A 22455-nucleotide genomic window follows, 5' to 3' on the forward strand; every position below is an offset into this window, starting at 1 on the left:
ATATTTGAGCTTCGCTAATTATGGATGTTTTTTTTGTAGATTTAGAGACAGCTTGGAATAAACTGGATGCAACTGCCAAGATGATGACAAACAAAAACATTTATTCTTCACCTCAAAGGTAGGGAGGGAGGGGACATTGGGCGGTTTATTACACTAGTCCCTAAAGTTTTATAATAATGTTTTCTTAAATCGTTTGCTTAACAACTTTGGGGACTTTAGTGAATTTTGATTGGTTGATTCATTAAGTTGAGTGGTCAAACGTTTTAAGCTTAATTGTTATCTACAGAAAGTGTATTTTTGTGTATCATCATTGGGGATGTAAAACAATTTATTTGCCATTGTCCTATCCCGTTAGATCCCTGATTATTTAGCTTTATAGAAGTCACACAGTCATGTTACCTGACACATACAAAAATGGATTTTATTTTATACGGGTGGGGGGGGGGGGGATTATACATTAGATTACCCTTCCTCCCAAAAAAGGTTTTGACGTATTTTGTCTTCAAAACTGACCAGAAATAATGTATTGTAGTGGATATTGCATGAAGGAAGGTGAAAACTTTACAATTGAAGATATTGGTTCTATAAAAGCGGTAAGTTTTTTTTTGTAGCACAGCTAATAAGTATAGATGTATGTATATTCCAGACAACTGCCTTTCCCAAATAGCAAGGGCCCTTTAGCTAGCAGACAAAAAAATACATTAATTATTAATTGAGCTGATAAAAACATTTGTGTGTATTTTTGGTTAGTTTGTCAATGAATGATTAAGTAGCGGCAACTTATCTATGCCCTATTGGGTTATTTTAATTTTTGAAAGATTAATATCGATTTTCAAATATTATAGTTCACATTTTGCCTGTTGTTCTCTTGTATGCAGCTGGAAATGTTATAATTCCAGAAACTTGAAATTATATTCTACCTGCTATTAGCTGATTAAAAAAACTTGCCTTGTAGGGAAAGTTGCAAATAGCTCTTGCTCCATCTATTCTTTTACTTCAAGGAACAACTAAAAATTGTTTCTGTAACGTTTAAAAAATCACAGAACAAAGGCATTTAGCTTCCTTTCAATAGCTGGACTTATAAAGATTTTTAGATTTAAAAAATTTTAAATCCACCATGAAATTGTATTTTATCAATTAAGGAACATTCAAAACCTTTTTAAAAATTCGATTATTCACTGAAGCTTTTGTGTTTCCAGAGACAAGAATTGTCAAGTGTAGACTGCGAAGGTGCTGTGATGAAACGAGACTCAACAATCATGGAATCTGCTACTGAACAAATTTTTAACATAGGAAAATATCTAATAATCTTTGTTAGAGGCGAACCTACTCTATAAAACGCTATATGTGTCTAAGCATATAATTTGACTGAAATTCAATGGGTTATTTTATTAATGCCCAATTTTCTGGATAAAGTATAAAATATCTTTATATAAAAGTAATATGATCTCTGTTTGTGTGTGTAGCTTAAGATCTCTCTAACTACAAAAACTGATATACAGTGTGTCTTTATGAGAACTTTTTTAAAAGCAATTTTCCCCACTGATAGTTAAAGTGGGGTAAAAGTTCTATTAAAAGACACACTGTAGTTGTAAAGTAAAGTTTCTCAAAGATCCATGAAAGGTTTATAACTATTTTTAGGAGGGATTCCACCAAAATCCCAAGAGAAATCATCTTCCCCCTCCCCCCTTTATTCAAGTACCCCTATAGGCCTCTAACATTAGATATTTAAAAATGTTTAGTGACCGAAAACAATGGATTTGGTGATTTTACCGAGATGAAATCTAGCAGCAAAGAGGTTCTGATCAATGGTTTCTATATTGGCATCTCTCCTGACATTAGCAGTGAGGTGAGATGGATAGATAGTTCGATAGACAGACATCTATTAGACAGAAAAATAGATAGAAATAAATTGTTTATTTTACTGACTTTGTGTAAAACTTATTGACTTCAAAATTTATTTTTTTTGTTCCAACAACTTTGTTTTTATACAATGTTACCCAAAAGTTGCTAGAAACAAGAATTTTAGAACCCTATTTCATTTTTAGAACTTATCAAAACATTTGATGAAAACGGTATGTTTTTAACCCTAACTTAACAGCATACTCAAACTCTAAGTAGTTTTTAAATATCTAAAATTGATGAAATTTTATAAATTGTATAAATTACATTCGAATTTCTTTAAAATCTTTTGGCGTTAGCCTTAAATCAAACTTATTTTTTTTTAGATAAATAAATAGACATTTATTTTAGATTATTAGTTCCATTAAGTAAAATCATATAAAAGTTACTATCTTTCAGAATAGATTATTCTGATAGTATTTAAACTTATATTCATGTGATTTTAGCTTTTATTTAATTTTTTTTGTAGGTAGTAACAGTACAAACAGAAAGAGAGGAAGGGCTGAAACCTCAAACAGGTAATAATCTTTATTAAATAATAATAATAACAGTGGTGTATTGGGGTTTTACAACCCCAATACACCCCCTTCTGCAGTCTTTGTATATAATCTTTAGAAAATTACTATTTTAACTGTTAAATAAAATACTGAAAATTTTCACGGAGGATTTAATTCTCTAACAGTGTAAGATATTAAATAAAAAAGATAGGATAATACAGTTCTAACATGTCCAAATTAACGAAAAGATCTAACTTTTATTGACGGACAGAGCGACCTACTCTAATTATAGAAAAGTCTCGCTTTTAAAAATTTACAGTGAAAAATTCCTGTACCTAAAGTTTTGATTAATTTTGTTCAGAGGTCGAGCCAGACTTTTCCGATATGGAACAGAACAAGAACAAGGCATTTCTTTAAGAATTTAAGAAACCCTATTTTGGGGGTAAGAGGAGTGCATAGGTTATAACCTTTTTCAGAGGCCCCATTTATTGTAACAATAAATATAGTTTTTACAATAAAAAGGATAATAAAAAGGTAATCAAATGATCGATTATAATGATAGAATGATTAATAGTGCTGATCTAAATTTAAACCAACGGCATTAGCATAAAATATAGCTTGTATGCTTGCGTCGTGTTCCGAGTCTGGTTCACACTTCGTCATACTAAAGACGTTAAAAATATAGTAACTACTGCTGGTATTTCTGACACGTAACACTGATATTAAGAGTGGGGGGGGGGGGGGCAATAGTCCTAAACAGTCGCAACTCACTATTATGCACAGTTAGGACTTCCAGATAAAGGTCATTCATTGAAAGAATTGGTCGTCTGTTAATTAACCTGATATTTTGCATTAGAGTGTCTAAAATAATAGTGAGATTAGTAGGAATACCTTGGCCCATAACCAGCTGCAACCCATTACTATGGATAGGTAGGACTTTCAAACAGGGATCGTGCAATCAAAGTGTTGGATGTTGTTTAACCTGATATTCTATGGTGAGCGTTGAAGCATCTAAACTATATTAAATAAACTAAATTTAAAGAAATCTTTCTGAAACTCAGGATTCCAATGAATCATCAAATGAAACATCTGAGGAATCAAGTGAAGAAAAGTCTAGTGAAGAAAAGTCTAACTCTGATTCAGGGAATATGAATTATTTTTCAAAGAGGATTTGTTTCTTTCCTTTAAAGCGCCTGTCGAGCAATGACACGCTCCCCCTTGATTTTTTAATATGAATTATAATATGGGGCTGGGGTAAAAGTTTTTTTTCTTAAGTTCAACTCCTAGCATTTGAATTGGAAATTTCCTTTAGATTAGGTTAGGTTTAGTTATGACTGGTACTGAGTAGACCAAAAATGTTAGGGACCCCACGCAGGGGTTAGACAAAATAAGAGGGATTCGGTGTTCGATAGGCACTTTTAGCAATGTTGTCAATTTTTATATTTTGCCTTGATTTAGTTTTTGGCTTCTTGAACTCAAAACATTTGATGATACTTTTTGGGTTTAAAATTTTTAATATAATATTTCTCATATAAGGGAGATATAAACTGATTTTTTTTGATCATTTATCTATATTTACAAGAAACCAAAAACCAAATTAACTTAACTAACATCACTTATGTAAAGTGCCAAACATTACTTGCTCTTGGTCATGCACAAATTTTTATGTAAAAAAAACTTTTTCTTTTGAAGCATTGCAGGAAATAAAAAATACGGCCAAATGTATCTCTTCTATATAGGTTTCCTTTCCCACTTCTCCTCTTATCCCTCCTTTTTAGGCGTATTTTTATGAAGTCACACTTGATACTTTGAAAATCAACCAATGGAATCGGGAATATTAACACAGCCAAGTAGCATAAAACTATTTGCTAACAGACGAAAAATGTCATTGGAAAAGGGAGGGTGGTAGTTATCTGTATATACATCTATATTATGGATCTGTTGTATAAGAAACCAAATTTGCAAATAGTGAATATTCCAGCAGAAGAGACTCTGGAGGAAAATGTTGGCGTCGAGTCATTTGAGTATGATGAATATGCTCCTAATATTGATTGGACAGGCATCAACTTTTTACATCTTTTTATTTTAGCGCATCAGCTTTGTAGTATTGAAGCTACTCTACACCTCAAAATGTCTGTACGTCCGTCGTAAAGAAACATGGCAGCTGTTTCAGATAAACAGCTGATTTTTTTTGGAGATTCCCCACCCATTCCATAGGCCACCCAGTTTATAACTTATTTGATATGTCAGTCTGTCGGTCATTACACAAAATATATAAACAATCACATATTTTTAAAGGTGATGTGATCTTTTAACTTTTATCGTACCACTTAATGTCTGCTATTTAACTGACTTTGTTTGTTTGTCCATCCATAATCCTTTTGTGCTCCTCTTCTTATGGATGTTGTCATCCTTGTTTTACCTATTCCATAAATAAACAAGATAATATAAAAGTTGATGAAGGAGAAGGAGTTACTGACGTCACAATGGATGTAAACCATGTTCATGAAGATACCACCACTCAAAATCCTTTAGAATTAGGAAAAATTATGCATATAAAATGATACAATAGAGATTATTTTTCTTTTGTAGAATGACTGACAGACCAACGGACCAAATATACTTGATGTTAATTGTTATACTTAAGCCGGCTATCTTGAATAAGTGCAGAAAAAATCAATTTTCCCCTAAAATGTTTTGACTGACATTTGGATGGCCAGTCTTTTAATAAAAAAGAGTAGCTTCGCTCGTAAAACCATTGATGGAAAATTCAATTACATAAGTTGAAAAGTTACTTTTAACAGAAAAGGGTGTAAATCAAATTATGATAAAGATTTTTTTTACATAATATCATTTATGAAAGTACAGTTGTCTTTTAAGACATAATAAATAAATTAGTTTTTTTGCAATATCATATTATTTTACATTTTCTTTTGCAAACTGATTACGTAAAATGTCTTAATTTAAAACAATTAAGAACAATCTGCATTTTTATGAAATCTAATATAACAAAAGCAGTAGCAAAGCTTCTCTACAATGCAGGTCAAAATCATTGTCCTGACAAAAAAAGATCTGAGGTGGATTCTTAAAAAAAATCCACCAAAATCACATTAAAAATCTACAAAATTTAACGAAATCATAGAAGGGTTATTAACATAAGATTTTATTTAATTTTTGCAGATTTTTAATGTGACTTTGGAGGATTTTTCACGAAAACAATTTTGCCCCACTAAGCGATTAGTGGGGCAATTTTTTTTTTAAGAATCCACCCCTGAAATCATGCAGTTTTATCAATACAAACTTACTATTTAAAAATCAAAATTTCCCTAATATTATATTTGTACTATAAATGAACCTTTTGAGATAGAAAGACTTATTTTTAATGCTTTTTTTCAGGATTGGTTATGTAAAAGTCGAAAAAGCCCCATTGGGAGATGTCTCTGTAAGGTTAGAGCTCCCCTAAGGGCTAGAAAGAAAATAGGGACGGGGGGGGGGGGGAGAGAAATAAGTCTGAGTGAAAGAACCATTTGATTATTTATGAGTAAACAATGGGCATAAACCTAAAATTCCAAGTTTCTTGGATATAGGGAGCTGTGTTGCTTTTGGACAAGAATGTCATTGAATACATATTATTTGTTATGCATATTTTGTTTACACAGATACAAAATATTACTCAAAGATGCCAGAAATGACAACTCCAGCTAATTCTGTTCAATTTAGAGAAGGTAGTTTATTAATTTTTATTTCTTGGATACGTAGCATTTCCATAAGTATTTGCTTCCCTCACTTACTGACTTACTTTATCCTTCAACAAAATATTTGAAATTAGAGTATATTGATGCTATTAGAGTACTCTTAGAGTATATGGTATTAGAGTGTATTAGTGTCCATGTTTGTTAATGCCCATCTTATTCTAAGTTAATTTTAATTTTACCAACTTTTTCTTTGTTTTTAAAATAAACATCTGAAAAAGACAAAAATTCCGAGAAAAAAAAATTAAAAACATTTAAATAAAGAATGCTATGAATTATATTGATTTATTATTATTAAAGTAGAACGATGTCTGTCCGTCTGTCTGTCCGTCTGTCCGTCTGTCCGTCTGAAGCTTAAGATCTCAGTAACTACTGAACCGATTGGGCTCTACTCTTCAGGGAATATTCCTACTGGTCCTGTGATGGTTTTAAGCTATTTTCTTGGGGGGTGGGACACCCCCAACCCCCCCAAAAAAATAAAAATACCCCCCCCCAAAAAAAAAAAAAAAAAATTTTTTTTTTACTTTTTCTTTTTAAATCTAAAATACGAAAAATTAAGTTGATCAAACCTCTTGGGGCAAAGCCCCTAGAGGCTAGGGGCGAAGCCGCTAGTTATTATTATAAAGAATCTAATCTTTTAAGGATCGAACGTGAATTATGCTGTTACCCAAAATTGCTGTTACCCAAAATTAATAGTTCGAGCTCTAATTAGTTATCCTACACACTTATCTGAATTTATTTATAAACCAAAAGTTCCAAACTTTAACACCAATATTTTTTATAATTTGTGGTGTAAATTGATAAATCTCTATTGTCTTATACCTTAAGATCCTAGTTAAAACCTAGGGTCTATTTATTAATAAACAACAATGAGATACAACTCAAGAAATTTCATTATTTTCAATTTAATCATAATACAATAATGTATGAATTACCGTATCAATTTTTAATACTGGAATATGCGATATAATTTTACTTGTGTCTCATTGGTTATTGATTGACGGCATTTCATATTAAATATTTTAGATGTAACAACCGACACATCAATTCTTATAGCTGAAACAACAATGACACCAAATGAGGACACCACAACGACAAAATCCAATGGAATTATGTTCCCTAAAGGAGTAACTGTTCGACCCTTTAATCCATTTGCAGGTGCTAAAAAAATATTTTTTAAAAACTTAGATAAAAACTAAAATTTTCACAGTTAATATGCAAGGTTAAAAGGGAGGGAGGGGGCATTGGGCTGTCTATTATAATAGTTCCCAAAGTTTTAAAATAACATTTTTCATTCTTTGGCTTGACAACTTTTTGGACTTCAATTTAATTTTGATTGTTTGGTTCCATACACTTGAGTGTCTAAACGTTTCAACCACTAATCGTAATTCAAAGAAGGAATAATTTTGTGTAACATCATTAGGGAATGTACATAAATTTATCGGCCATTGTCTTATCCCTATAGATACCTGAAGTGTAAGTGTACGAAATAGATTTAAGACAACCAAAAAACTTAATTACTTATAATCATTACCTATTGTGTCCATTATAAAAAAAGAAAATTGTATTAGTGGTTACCTAAATAATGAAATCAAATTTGGTTTCATTAAATTATAGAACCTTTGATTTAATTTTAGATGCAGAAGCCACAACCATCAAAACTTTAATGACTACAGCTGAAATGGAAACAACAACAACTGCTCCTCTAGAAGAACTTGCTGTAAATGTTGATCTTGAGATGAATGATGATTATAAAACAACTGTAATGGATTCTACAACATCTGCACCTGTCATGGATGATAAGGCCACTGTGCAAATTAATCTAAAGGTTATTAAGATTTTCTTATACTATATTCTTTTCATTAAAGACTCAAAGAGGGTCATTTTTGTCGTGTAATTCCGTAAAGTTGGGTTGTAGTCAAATGCTTTTATTAAGTCAAAGTGTTCTTGATTATGAACAAATGTATTTAAATGAAATGGTCTATAATAAAGAACAGAGGTGGATTCTTAAAAAAAATCAATTGACCAAATGAATATCTTTTTTAGGCTATTGAAACTACTACAAAGGAGCCTAAGCTTGAACCTGAATTAGGAGTTGAGCTTATTAATGATGAAAATGGCAAAAAGGATGGACTAGATAGTATTCAATTTCCAGAAGAAATCCTAGAACCAGTTATGGAACCACTTGCTGATATAACAGCTGATTCAGACAATAAGACAATCCAACAACCCATTACCAAGACAATGACTGAAATGTCAGAAAATTCGAGCAAACAGGCTTCTTCAGAGGTCAATGAAGAACCGGTTTTTGAGCCACTGGCAGGAATCTCAGCTGACCCCGATATGATGGCCTCACAAGAACCAGTTTCTAATATGTTTGAAGAGGAAGATCTTGCTCCAATAGCTAATATAGCTCCACAAGGTAAAATTTAATGGATCTATAAAATACTTTTTTAAACTTTGATTATATGTTCTTCATTTCTTTGACATTAATGATATTTTTAAGAAACTACAATAACGGAAGCACCTTCAACTACTACAACTACAACCACCATAACCACAACTACAACTACCACTACAACTACAACTACTACTTCTACTACTACTACTACCACAACTACTACAACTACTACCACAACCACAACTACTACAGCATCAACGTCAGAGCTTGGGTCATCAAAGCAGGAATAGTATTATTCATTCTTAAAAGTTATTGTTTTAAAGAGGACTATCCACGAACAAAAGCAAGTGATTCTAAAGCACCTTTTAGCAGTGATGTTTTATCTAAATGTTTTTTTGGTGAATATACTAGGGTTATGTTAAATATTGTTATATCGATTTTAAAAGTTTAGTGTCACCATGGTTTTATATGAATAAAACTTTGAAATGTTAGACATTTTGTAACAAAATATCATCAAATGTTTTGTTGAGTTTAAACTGCTTTGGCACAGAAGTAAACTTTTTTGATGAAAAATGTTAATTTAGAAAAAGGGATGGCAACTTGTAATATTGTAAACAGTGTACTTTTAGTAATTTATAGCATTTGATGATCTTTTGTCAATAAATGCTTAACATTTAAAAGTTTTGTTTATAGAAAACCATGGTGAAACTTAACTTACTGCTGGAAGGTGCTCAGTATCACTTGCTCATGTTCGTGTATAGTCCCCTTCAAAAAAAATAACATAATCTACTTCTACTCTTTAAAATCCTTTTTGCTTAAATAAAAGTATGTTTATGTTGAATTGCATGTACTGAAAGATCTCGCTAACCGATACCTCTCCTTTATTTAGTAGAAGGGTTTCGTCAACTGAAAAAAATCACCCCCTTCCCTTAAACTTTTTTAGTTTTATTTCTAGAAATAAAAGAGTGATTGGTTGGGTCCAATACCCCCCCCCCCTTGAATTTTAACCGCTAGAAAAAGTAAAAGCATGAATAAAACAAAACTTTAGGAAAGTGATACAGCTGCAATCAAAGCCAGATCTCTAAACTTCAGAAACTCAGGACAAAAATCAACCATTATGATTTCTAGTCTCTTATTTGGATTGGCAATTGTTTTCATTTAAAAATGACTTTAAAGAGAACTATAAAAGGACCTCAACTATATTTTATTACAAGAAGGAACTTGGAAAAAGTGATAGTTAAACACTTGAGACTATTAGAAATATATGGACAATAATATCTAAATTGGAAAGTGATAAATAGATTAAATGATTCACAAACACATTTACTCAATGGTCAATATACATGTTCACAATCAATATCTTTTTTCCCATTTGGATATCAATATCCTTGGTTTTTACACAATAATATGCAAAGAAAAATAATGTAGTTATTCATCTTCGTAAATAAATAGGTACAATATACACATAAATGTGACATACGTTAAAAATATTATATTAGCTAAAGTATCAATAGCTTAAATAGGATCTTGGACAAAATAGCCTCAGGACATTTACTTAAGAAAAATAGCCTCAATTAATATAACATACCTTGGTGGTTTAGAACTTCGTGGATTTTCCAAATAGTGGTTGGTAGATTTTTACAAATTTTAATGTTGTTTTTACAATTTTTAGGAAAGGTAAGGTTAGGTTATATGGCTAGAGGGCCGAGCGACCGCGGCTAAGCAGGCCAGGGGGTCGAGCGCGCTGCGGCTACGCTTTATTATCAGTTGGGGCTTTTTTGTCCCGAGGCTATTTTATCCGAGGCTATTTTGTCCAAGATCCCTTAAATAGAGAATATGATAACAAATCTAAAAACAAAAGAAATTAAAGGCAGTACAAATAAAAATGCATTTTTGAAAGGAATCAACATTTAAAAATCTAACACTAATTTTTGTAGTAAATCCGTCCGTAATTTCATTGAAAATTTATGTCCCTGAAAGTTATACTCAAAAATGTTGAAAGTCGAGAGCAAACGGTTTTACTTTTTTACATACAAAAATATTTTCATATAAAATTTTAAGTATGCAAAAAGTGGAACCTTTTTCTTCCTTCTTTCCTGATAAAATCTGTGGTATATTGTAAATAAATTCAATGTTATTTTTTGTAATGTAAAAGACAAAAGTTATATCTAGCATTTAAACTGGTTTTTAAAAAAAATAATTTCAATTACGAGAAAAGTAATTGAATTTTTCCCCAAAAACTTACATAACTTTTGTTGGCTAGGTAGCGATTGTATATTTGTATAATATCAATGTTGAAATATATGTGATCATAAAATATTTTGTTTGTTCATTATTCATCTTTAAACGTACACATTCTAAATATAAAAAAAAAAACAGCTTAGCTGCGTTCCAAGAATAAGAACACATATTAGATACAGTGAGAATAGCCGTTTACGAGATCTTAACATACATGAATTGATACTTTATTTTAAAGAATAGCCGATACGCAACTAACTTACAGTAGCCCTGTATTCGATGAGGAAGAAGGGGCTAGGAAAAAAGCTTAACACCATCCCTAGACTTAAAAATATAAAAAAAAGAGAACTTAATTGGTTTAGTACTTACTGAGATCTTCAGCTACAGACAAAAAAAAAACTTAATAAGATATATGTGATAAAGTAGTGAATTCAATCCGTACTTATCACAACTACCTAATACGGACAAGGCTGCTTTCCATAACAGTCCAACAACCCAGGATATCTAAGGGGAGCCAAACATTTCCTTTTCTGTCCAAATACCTAGGGTTTGTGAGGTTAAGTAATACCCATCAGACAACCAACATTTTGATAGCACGACCTTTGTCTGAAAGTCTTAGCTGTGCATGGTAATGAGTTGCACCTCTTTTGGCCAAGCCATTCCCCATACTCTACTTATAAATGTCGTGCATTATAGCAACAGCAGTTTTTTTAATGTCTTACGTTATGACGCAATGTTAAGCCGAAATTCGAACCTATCACCTCACTTACGCTACGTGTTGAGCCACGGGCGCGGGTTCATACAACCTACTAAATCCATCAGACGAAACAAACCGATCATTAAACTTGTAGAAAGATTTTGTTTCTAAAAATTTAAACAAAAGTTCATAGAAAAAATGTTTATTACGAGAAATGCCACAAATTAACAGAAGGTATTATTTCAAATTAACAAAACACAAAACTTGACTGTGCTTGTGTAAATAAAATGATGAAACAAAGAAAAAATCTTCCAATTTTATTTTAAAACTTTGCGAGAAAAAAAATCGCCCAATAAGGATTTCTTTACAATTTTCTTTAAATGGCATGATTAAAATTGATGTATTTTGTTTCAAAACTTTTAGCAGGTACAAAAGTGGATAATAACACATACTTTCTTTACCAAAAAATACAATAAACATGATCAAAAAAGCTTCAATATTAGGGATTAAATTTCAGGTGTTACACCCTTCCACCAGATTAAAGTTGACGACCATGGTTGTGTGGGCTTACTTCATGTATTTTTCTGAGTTTTCTCTCAACATTTCCGCGCTCGACTTGGCATCCATGAACAGCTCTGTCATGTCCTAGAATAAATAATAATTTAAAAGTTAGCAACGGTGTTTACATCTTTCCTTGTGTGTTCTTAGAAATATGTAAAACAGCTAGGTAGGTAATACTATTCGATAGAAGATATTTTTGAAAAGTCTCAAATAAACATGGTAAGAACTTAAGAAGTTTTAAAACGCAAAAGCAATCTTCTTAATACAAGTATCCTGCAAAATAAAGTAAAGTTTTTTTTTATTAGATCTTACTACCTAGCGACTGAATAGATAGCATTTTCTTATATGGATATATCATTACTTGGATCTTACACCAGATTTTAAAATTCTCTAATAAAGTGAAACTTTAGAGGGCTAAAAATACAAATTCCCCCTTTGGCCCTTCCCCTCCTACTGTATGAACGATGTGACCAATAAAAGAGTTCCGTGTTACCAAGCAAAATTGACGAAAATTTTTCCTCTGTCATAATATCCACGTACATTCTACATCCATTGTTTTCTATTAGTTTTGGTGTCTAATTCGAAAATTGTTAGATACCTAGGAGAGCAGCCGCTAGTACACCAACTGACTTCACGGCTATAACAGAAATATGTCTATTCCATAGATTTTAATAACTTACCTTAATGTCTGATTTTTCAATCTGAGATCTGTTACAAATCTTGGCATTAATGGCAGCTGGGGTTAACAACTGAAAATAAACATAATATTATTAGTTATCTGTCAACCCTGTATGCAAAAAAAACACCCGGACAATACTATACTTACCTAGTATAAATTTTTTTTTGTCTGTAGTATTATTTATACAAGTGTTTTTTTCACCAAAAGGCATAATAAATAAAATCTTGTCCTGGAATGGTTTCAGGATAATTATTTTCTGCTTTCCCTATACTTAAAATCAGGGATCTAAAGGGATAAGACAATAGTCAATAAATTGATGTACATCCCTAATGATGACACACAAAATTACCCCTTCTGTGCATTAAAATAAATGGTTGAAACGTTTGAACACTGAACTTAATAACACAACCAATCGAATTTCAGTATAGGTCCCCAAAGGTGTTAAGCCAACAAATAAGGAAACGTTATTGTAAAACTTTGTACCCTTTCTCTCTCTGACTTACAGATACAGAGCTCCTAGATGCTAGGGGCGCAGTCACAATTAGGCAATAAATTATTTTTAAATAAGAGTGAAATTACATCGTGTATGTGGTTTTTTTTATAAGGGGGGGGGGGGGAGTTTGAATATTAATTCCTGGAAAAATCTTTTCCCGAATCGCTTCGAAACCGATTAATATCCGGTGAATAAGAATCGGTTCTCAGCCATACTAAAATATTATGTCAAGCATCGTATTATATCCAGTTTTCTAAGAATATAAAAATGTACAACTATAAGCTTAAAACTATTTTATTATATCCGCTGAAAGCTGTTTATAATACAACGCGAGAAACATTTAAATACCTGAACAGCATATCTTAGCGTGGCCTTGGAGCCAATTTGTCCCAATATCTGGAGGGCAGAATCCTCAATGGTCAAATTCTCGGTGGCTGCGCGGATTCGGATAATTTGAACCTTGTAATAAAATTTTTATTAAAAACAGTTATGTAAGATAGTCAGGGATCTTAAGGGACAAGACAATGGACGATAAATTGATGTACGTACCCAACCCAATATTGATAAGCCAACCAAACAATCCTAATTCAATTAAAATTCTTTTCAGATACCTTCCTAAAGAGAATAACTTGACCGCTCAGCTCGCGTTTTTTTCTTCTCTTTTTACCTACCGTTCTAAAACTTAAGTTATGTTTTAAACGGATTTGTTTAGGTATTAATTCTAAATTTCGTCGATATCTTGTAATAAATATTCGCAAAATACAAAAAAAAGAAAATGGCTGTATCTCATCCTCATACATGTAGACATTGCAGTCATTACAACAATTTTGACCCCCCCCCCACAAAAAAAATTTACCATTTCTTCTTCTGTATAGGGTAGAGTTCGGATGATTAACAGTCTGTCCAATAAATCAACTGGAATGCCATGGGGAGATACTATATCCTATACAGATAAATCTAATAAATCAACTGGGATACCATGGGGAGATACTATAGCCTATACCGATGAATCTAATAAATCAACTGGGATACCATGGGGAGATACTATATCCTATACAGATGAATCTAATAAATCAACTGGGATACCATGGGGAGATACTATATCCTATACAGATAAATCTAATAAATCAACTAGGATACCATGGGGAGAATCTATATCCTGTACAGAAAAATCTAATAAATCAACTGGGATACCATGGGGAGATACTATATCCTATACAGATAAATCTAATAAATAAACTTAGATACCATGGGGGGATACTATATTCTATACAGATAAATCTAATAAATAAACTTAGATACCATGGGGAGATACTATATCCTATACAGATAAATCTAATAAATAAACTTAGATACCATGGGGAGATACAATATCCTATACAGATAAATCTAATAAATAAACTTAGATACCATGGGGAGATACTATATCCTATACAGATAAATCTAATAAATAAACTTAGATACCATGGGGAGATACTATATCCTATACAGATAAATCTAATAAATAAACTTAGATACCATGGGGGGATACTATATCCTATACAGATAAATCTAATAAATAAACTTAGATACCATTGGGAGAAACTATATCCTATATAGACAGGAAGTTAATCATGTCTTTTTGTGCATTTTTTCACAAAGGCATAAAAAATCAAGTAAGATCTTATTCATACAAAGCATACCTAGCAAAACTATAGGACATATATCAATATAAAAAGTTCAATGAATTGTGTACCTACCTAAAAATATAAAAATGAAAGTTTCGAGTATACACAATTTCAAGAAGTACCTATTAAAAAATTTGTCAATATGACATTAACTGTAACCTACCTATGTTTTAATAAACTTAGAAAGTAGATGAAGTAATAAAAAGTTATACCTGTGTCCCTCTAATGGTGGATTTTCCTCTGTTAGTGGCGAAAATAACAATGGGTGAAATTGTGGATTCTAATGCACGGTGGAGGTAGGTAAAGCACTCTATATCTAACATATGCACCTTAAAACAAAATTAGATTAGTACCTAGGTAGTAAATGATACAAACTTTACTTATTACCTTTTTTGAATTAGGTACTTACAAACTATTTTCTAACAACAAACTATTTTATTGTATGAAACGATTGCACACTAAACAGTAAACTTAATAAACCAACCAATCAAAATTCACTACAGTCTACAAAGTTATTGAGCCAGCGAATAAAAAAATTTTATTTTAAAATTTGGGGGCTAGAGTAATAAACAGCCCATTGTCCACTCTCTTTCTGGGTTATTGTACAGGCAAAATTCCATTACCATTAAAATTTTTAAAAAAATCTACCTCGTCAATGAAAAGAACGCCAGGAACTAATTCAGCGATACCTTCATCAATATATTTGTTAACAACCTAAAATAAATAGTTTTCATCTTGAAGCCGATCTGTTAGTCGGTAATACTGGTCTGATATAAATTCTCTATTTATAGACATGTTAATGTATGTATTCGATTTTATGAAGTAGTAGGTAAGGATTATTTGATGATAAGAGATTTTGATAATGACTTAAACGATTAAGTTCTTTAAATCTGGGATGCATATCATCGGTCTTGGGCTGGTTTAATGCTATTTAATTTCTAGATTAAAGCCTTAGGTTGGTTTTTATCTATTTTTATGTTTATTCCTACACTTAAAATTAAATACAGACATTTAGTTAAAGTGGGATGGAAAAAATATTTTAAGTTGAACGAAAAAAAAATCAAATCAAAACAAAAAATTCATGAATTATTTAAATAGGGTAACAACTAACGACATAATAGTTATTTCTCGCATCGTATTATAAACGGCTTTCCGCGGATATAGAATGTACAATTATGAGAATTAAACTAGTTTTTTAGCGCAGAGGTGCCGAAGGCACCGGCTAAAAAAATGGTTTTAATCTTATGATTGTACACTTTTATATTCGTAGAAAGCAGGATATAATACGATGCTAGACATAGTTTTTTCATATCGATGAAAACCGGTTCCTATCCACCGGATTCGAATTAATACGAGAAATATTCATACCTTATTTATTTCTCTTCTGAGTTTGTCTGTGATTTCTGTTTTCTTTTGTTTGAGTAGCTGTCCCATCATCGACATAATATCTTGTCCACCTTGAGGCCTATATAGTAGTTGCGCTATTGTTATGTGATATTATCATTTAGTGCATAAGAAAAATATTCAAGTAGTTTCCCTCAAAGGGCCTAGTCAGGCACAGAAACCCCTTCATCCCCGCATTATTTTTGATTAGATAACATACTAGATACTATTGCTAAAAAAAGGAAGGGGTAATGATAATCTGACCTTTTTAAGTGAACGATACATTAATATGAAAATGACAGATTTAAACTTAATTCATTTCTAATTTAAAGATCATAGTTATTAGTTTTTAACTAATTAAATTGATCCTTTAATATAGATATGCAAACTTTCTAATTAGGTTTTATAAGATGCGGTACTTATCAGTTATCTATCGCATTGTATTATAGACAGATTCTAGCAAATAGTAAAATAAGAGGAAAAAAGTTGTAATTTTTATTTTATTATTCGTGGAAAATTGTCTTTAGTATGATACAATACATACATGATTTTTTCAGTATAGCTCGGAATCCAGTGTATACGCAAACGCATTAAACGATACCGAAGACATACTGGAAAAGAATGATACCTACCTAGCATTAGCAACATCCAAGTCATGGAGGGTAACATCTTGAATAACTTCCTTGCGCTTGTGTACGTCACCCTGATAAAATAAGTTTATCATTAATTTCATCGTTGGGCAGGTACATACGTACGGTAATAAAAACTAAGCCTATAAATAATTCATGCATATTTTTGTTTTTACCCTAGCAAGCTATTCGCTTTTTCTATTTCCCCCCTCCCCCTAGGGTAAAAACCATTGGAGCGGGGGGGAATAAATGGATTATTTTGCAGCCGGGAGAAAAAATTTATCTTGTGCAGAATAAATAGGGAACTTAAGTAACATCCATAAAAACGAAGCACTGAAACGGTAGGACAAACGGACATTAACACTTGTATAATGTCAGAATATAAATGTCAGAATATAAATGTATAAGAATCGAAGCAAATTTGTAAGTAAAATTGTTGAAAACTGCTTTTTACAGAATAATATTTATGGACATACTTTAGGACTTGCTTACAGAGTTGCTTCGCTTATAAAATTGTACTTTGTTGTCCCAGGAATCAGTATACCAAAAATCAGATCAATCGGATTATTAGATCACATAAAAATTAGTTGTTAAAAAAGTAAAAAAATCATCATGTTTAAAATGGACGTACGGACATTCTTGTAATGATTATAGAGTTGCTACGCTTTCTAAATCGTACCTAACTACTACAGAAATCACCATGCAAAGTTTGAAATCAATAGGACAATTCTAACATGCCTAAATTTACGAAAAAAGCTATCCGTTACGGACGGACGGACGGACCTACCCTAATTATAGAAAAGCTTCGCTTTTAAAAATACACTTAGTAAGAAATATTTGACTAACCTTTGGAATAGGGACATACTCCTCCGCTTCTAAATCATACTCTGTGGCAAAAGTGTCACTGCGACCCTAAATAAATATTATTTAATGGAATCTTTCATGCAAGGGCTTTTGGAAAGGACTACATCCACACCCTTGAGCAAGGAAAGTTTGATATGCTTTTCTATAGTAATTTACACCTTGTAACGATTTTAATTTTTAATATAATCTACTCGCGAATTCCTGAATATGCGCTCTTGATTTTATGACATTGGAAAAATTGTCGTCAATTCAGGCTGCCATTTCCCCTGTAATTTATTCGTCAGTTCATTTATCCAGTAGGGCGAGAGGGCATGGGGTAAAGAGGGTAGAGGGAGAGGATCGTTATTACAGCCAGCTACAAGTTTTACTTTATTAGAGAACATGATAATCTGGTGTACGATCCAAGTAATAATAAATCCACTGTTGGTTCATGGTCGATCCGATGTAAATTTGTTACCTACACGATATGCCTTAATTAACATTAACAAACACAAAAAAAAACACAGATATATCAAAAATCCTGAAATAAGTTACCAAACACCATTAAGTACTAGTTACAAAGTGTTGCTAACCTGTCTTTTAACTGCTCCGCTGTTAGCTTCAATATAGATAACATCTCCGACCTTAAAAATAATAGCTAGGTAGGTATTTGTTTATAATTGCATAGGATACCTTAAGTCAATGGATATAGAAAATACGTGGATATTATGACAAAAGATTGCTAACATGGACATTCCTTAAAGGTCGGTTCTTTCATCATTGTAGGAGGGGAGATAAAGTACAAGGGGTAGATGGAGGGAAGATCGCTATTTTAGCCAACTACAAGTTTCACTTTATTAGAGTACATGATAATCTGGTGAAAGATCCAAGTAATAGAAAGTCAACAATTCAAAACCATGGTTAGAGGAATAGGACACTAGACGATATATTAATGATCCTCAAAAAAGTAAGAAAAAATCTGCCTTTGGTAGAATGTAAATATTTCAGAGGGGAAAAGATGTTCATTGATTCAATCCACATTTCCATTCCCTCATGTTTACATAGGTTTAGACTCTAATATATTTGTCTATGCTCTTATATTTTCGGGTCTGCGTACAATTGAACAGACAATTACACAAGTATAAACAAAACATGAATATATATACCTCAACTCTCTCCTTCTGTAGATTTTCATAAATGGTTGGATCAAGCTTCAACTGTTTCGTACCTAAACAATTAAAATATTTTTCTCAGCCAAAATCTCAGAGAGAAAGGGCCGGGGACACAGCATTTTAAATTATACTAGTACCCAAAGTTTATAATTTATACTGCCAGTCACAGTTCAATATTTAAAGACCAAATGTGTTTCTTTTTTGCATTTCATAGTACGTTTCAAAATGCATGATAATTTCTTTTTGACTGAAAATCAGCAAAATAAAAAGTTTCTTTTGTTGTTGCCTTTTCCCTCTTACAAAAAAACATACCTTTTGCAGATTTAAGGCCAAGTACGACATGAGAGACAGTTTTGGTGAAGCCTCCCGCAGGGTTCTCTGTCTCAACAGGGGATATCTCTGTCACCTCTCCTTCATATACCTCTTTGTTTTCTAAAAGGAAAATAATCTACCTAACAAGGATGATAAGTTTCATAAGACACAAAACTCCAAAATATAAAAGAAGAGTTAAACAAAGGAATGAAAAGGAATGAAAAGGTTAGCATAACAGATAGACAGACGGACATAATGAGTGGAAGAGTGGATGCTTGAAGGTCATGTGAATCTTAACACAAAATTTCAACAGTATATCTTAGATAAAAGCCAATAAAAACACATACCAAAATTTAATTTTGAATATTTATGTACCTTTGATTCTAAGACCAATGGCACGCCTAAAATGTTCCATAAGCACTTCAGTCTTCTTAATTTCACTACTGTACACTTCGCTTCCAACCATTGGGGAGAAGGGAACCTTAATGTAAGATATTAACCGTCAGTAATGATGTTCTAAGTAAGTATATTATGCTTCAAGCAAAAGACTTTTAAAAAGGTTTGACCTATGTGGTTATATTCCGCAAGATGTAGAGCCTAATTTCTTGATGCCAAAACCTTTAGGGAAAGGGGTAGTTTCACGAAATGCATTTGAACTTAATTTAGTGAACCGCATATTTTTTGCTAATTAATGGGTTAAACTATATTTATATGGCATATATTTGAAAGAATTTTAATTTTCTATCACGTAGTTTTGAAAATATCAAGACTTGAAAATCGTCTTTTTGTGATATTTGCAATTTAAAAAGACGATTTTCAAGTCTTGATATTTTTAAAACTACGTGGTAGAAAATTGAAATTCTTTCAGATATATGCCATATAAATGTAGTTTAACCAATTAACCAGGAAAAAATATGCGGTTCACTAAATTAAGTTCAAATGCATTTCGTGAAACTACCCCTTATTGACAGGTATCAAAAACCAAAAAAAGATCATTTTTCTATTCCAAAAGAAAACAAATGTATTTTTGCCATATTGTTACTGAGAATTTACGTCTAACCTTGTTGCCAAGCTCATGGGCAATTGCCAATGCCAGCGCAGTTTTGCCGGTTCCAGGTGGTCCCGCCATCAGAATAGCACGTCCAGCCATCCGTTTGGCCTGGAATTTAAACAAAACTCGGATTAAATTATTTTCAGTTATAAAAAGGATTGAATAAATTTAAATGAACCACTTATCAAAATACAGCAGACTATTTTGAACTACCTAAGCATATAAACTTTTTTTTTAAATCGAACACTTTGTGTTCATCTACTAACTTATTTATCCAAGGGATAATAATACCTAGATCCAAAAAAAATCTTTTTTATAAATAAATATAAAATTACCCCCTTTTTCGGCGCAATCCAACTTCTACCCCCTTAACCCCGCCCCCCAGGAAAAAACAAACAATATAGATTTATATCACATATATTGTAAACTTGCAATACTACCTAGTAGAGAATCTTGTTATATCATGTTAATGTTTATACTTAGGTATGTTTTATAATACTTGGTAATGATTGTGAATAAAATATAGACAATATATCCTACCCTAATAAGGTCGACCACAAGTCCTGCTGCTTCTCTGGCCTGTTCTTGGCCGACCAAACCAGAGGACACTTTGATTGCTGAACCATCATCATTCAGACCAAGTCCTAAAATTAAATCAAATAAAAATAACAAGACTAGAAAGCTAGAATAATATTAGAGTAAAACAATAGAGTGGGAAGGGGTAAATAACTATGTTCCAATCCCATTTCTACTTTCAATTGGGTCTTTAATTATTAGCCAATAGCATCGTAAATATTAACACGGCCAAGTCTCCACAAAAAGAAGAAAGAAAGGGGGGAGGCGGATGTGCCACTTTTTGAAACCAAAAGTAAAAGTCAACAAAGGAACTCAACTAAAAAAAGAGTTACAGGTCTGAGATTTTGCATGGCAGTTGCTTTATAGGTGTACAATATGGAACTGTGAAGAAACGGCGGTGCAACCGCCGAAAACCGCCGTTTCCCGCCGAATTTTTTTGCCTTTTCTCGGCGGTTTTCGGCGGTTGCGCCGCCGTTTCTTCACAGTTCCATATTGTACCCCTATAAAGCAAATGCCATGCAAAATGTCAGACCTGTAACTCTTTTTTTAGTTGAGTTCCTTTGACTTTTAGTTTTGGTTTCAAAAAGTGGCACATCCGCCTCCCCCCTTTGCTAGCAGACAAAAAAGTCATGGTAGTTGTCTGGGTTATACATCTATCTATACTTATTACATTTATGAGAATAATGATATATTGGAAAAGATTAAAGTTGTTTTTACTAAATCTGCTTTTTCTATACGAAATATTTTCGTCTACAGCTAGACATACAAACCACTCATTAACATACATATAAAAATAATTTTTTATAGGTACTTATCCTGCATTGGATTAACCGAAAATTATTTACATCCAGCGCTTTATTTTACTCATATAATGATATAAATCAAGTTCAGGTACCCGCTTACATATCAGATAAAAATGTCCAAAATCGACAAACCCTAACACACATCTTACTACTAATATAAAGGGGAAAAAGCTTTACCTTTGACGTGGGTGTGAGCAGAGATCCTCTGTGTCTTGATGGTGGATTTCACCTCTTCGATTTTCATTTTATAAAGATATGAAAACTACAAAAATAAATGTGAAAAAAATATCTATAAGTAGCGAAGCACAAAAAAATCATAGATTGGACAAACAGACAAATTGTGAGTTTAAAGAAGATGTACAGTTGTAATATAAAAAAGAGATAATATAATATCATGCATGATATTATATTATTATGTTGAGATCTGCAGCACTCAAGTTTTTCCATTTCTTCATACTTTCTTGAAATTGGATTTGCTCACTATCTGATCATTTCAAATTTAGATTGAAGTAACAAATGTGTGAAGATGTATTTCTTTTTGGTTTATCAAATTGTAAACTTTTCAATCTTTGATTCAAGATCTTTCATAATTTTAAGTTTTTAACTCTGCCGTCTTTTTTAGTTTTTGTTTCCATTTTTCAAAATCTTGTTGGGTTTCCTCAAACGTTTTCTGAAGAATACTTCTTTCCTTCTCATTCAATGCCTTCAGTTCTTTAGAAGCTATTTTCATTGTAGTTCCCCATGCTACTTTTATTATTTTCAATAGCATCTGCGACATAACATGTTGTGATAAATAATT

At 32.0% G+C, this 22455-nt stretch overlaps 3 protein-coding genes across 3 annotated transcripts in view; 2 read left to right on the forward strand and 1 right to left on the reverse strand.

Moving 5' to 3' along the window:
• LOC145333294 (uncharacterized) overlaps window positions 1-2816 on the forward strand; it is a 41294-nt gene extending 38478 nt beyond the window's left edge. Inside the window, exons 21-26 of the mRNA XM_080178422.1 lie at window positions 40-118; window positions 533-593; window positions 1200-1290; window positions 1740-1849; window positions 2372-2420; window positions 2761-2816. Of these exons, the coding sequence (XP_080034548.1) occupies window positions 40-118; window positions 533-593; window positions 1200-1290; window positions 1740-1849; window positions 2372-2420; window positions 2761-2816 (446 nt within the window). The remainder of the gene's footprint in view (window positions 1-39; window positions 119-532; window positions 594-1199; window positions 1291-1739; window positions 1850-2371; window positions 2421-2760) is intronic.
• A 648-nt stretch (window positions 2817-3464) lies between these two features.
• On the forward strand, window positions 3465-10871 carry LOC145334345 (uncharacterized). Its single transcript, XM_080179772.1, has 9 exons — window positions 3465-3539; window positions 4381-4458; window positions 4863-4938; window positions 6057-6124; window positions 7178-7309; window positions 7789-7979; window positions 8198-8573; window positions 8658-8841; window positions 9606-10871. The coding sequence occupies exons 3-9, from the start codon at window positions 4886-4888 to the stop codon at window positions 9712-9714; spliced, it is 1113 nt and encodes a 370-aa protein (XP_080035898.1). The 5' UTR covers window positions 3465-3539; window positions 4381-4458; window positions 4863-4885; the 3' UTR covers window positions 9715-10871.
• Window positions 10872-11673: 802 nt separating this feature from the next.
• pont (RuvB-like helicase pontin) lies at window positions 11674-22053 on the reverse strand. The gene is made up of 16 exons (XM_080179773.1): window positions 21834-22053; window positions 20818-20921; window positions 20287-20385; window positions 19602-19707; window positions 19227-19346; window positions 18909-18970; window positions 18336-18386; window positions 17746-17811; window positions 16903-16973; window positions 16256-16352; window positions 15536-15601; window positions 15100-15216; window positions 14077-14163; window positions 13569-13679; window positions 12729-12797; window positions 11674-12132 (listed from the first exon to the last, which is right to left on the reverse strand). The coding sequence occupies exons 1-16, from the start codon at window positions 21898-21900 to the stop codon at window positions 12055-12057; spliced, it is 1371 nt and encodes a 456-aa protein (XP_080035899.1). The 5' UTR covers window positions 21901-22053; the 3' UTR covers window positions 11674-12054.
• Window positions 22054-22455: the final 402 nt, after the last annotated feature.

Source organism: Acartia tonsa, chromosome 12 (genome assembly GCF_053477335.1).
Source record: "Acartia tonsa isolate MP-2025a chromosome 12, ASM5347733v1, whole genome shotgun sequence".
NCBI lineage: Eukaryota > Metazoa > Arthropoda > Copepoda > Calanoida > Acartiidae > Acartia > Acartia tonsa.

Bases quoted from the DNA above. Each gene is read 5' to 3' on its own strand.
- LOC145334345 (XM_080179772.1), top strand. From the start codon at position 4,886: ATGGATGTAAACCATGTTCATGAAGATACCACCACTCAAAATCCTTTA. The intron at 6,125-7,177 runs GTAGTTTATTAA...TAAATATTTTAG, and splicing joins TTCTGTTCAATTTAGAGAAG to ATGTAACAACCGACACATCA. The intron at 8,574-8,657 runs GTAAAATTTAAT...GATATTTTTAAG, and splicing joins AGCTAATATAGCTCCACAAG to AAACTACAATAACGGAAGCA.
- pont (XM_080179773.1), bottom strand. From the start codon at position 21,900: ATGAAAATCGAAGAGGTGAAATCCACCATCAAGACACAGAGGATCTCT. The intron at 19,708-20,286 runs GTTAGACGTAAA...TCTTACATTAAG, and splicing joins CCCATGAGCTTGGCAACAAG to GTTCCCTTCTCCCCAATGGT. The intron at 15,217-15,535 runs GTAGATTTTTTT...TTTTGTTTTAAG, and splicing joins GCGTTCTTTTCATTGACGAG to GTGCATATGTTAGATATAGA.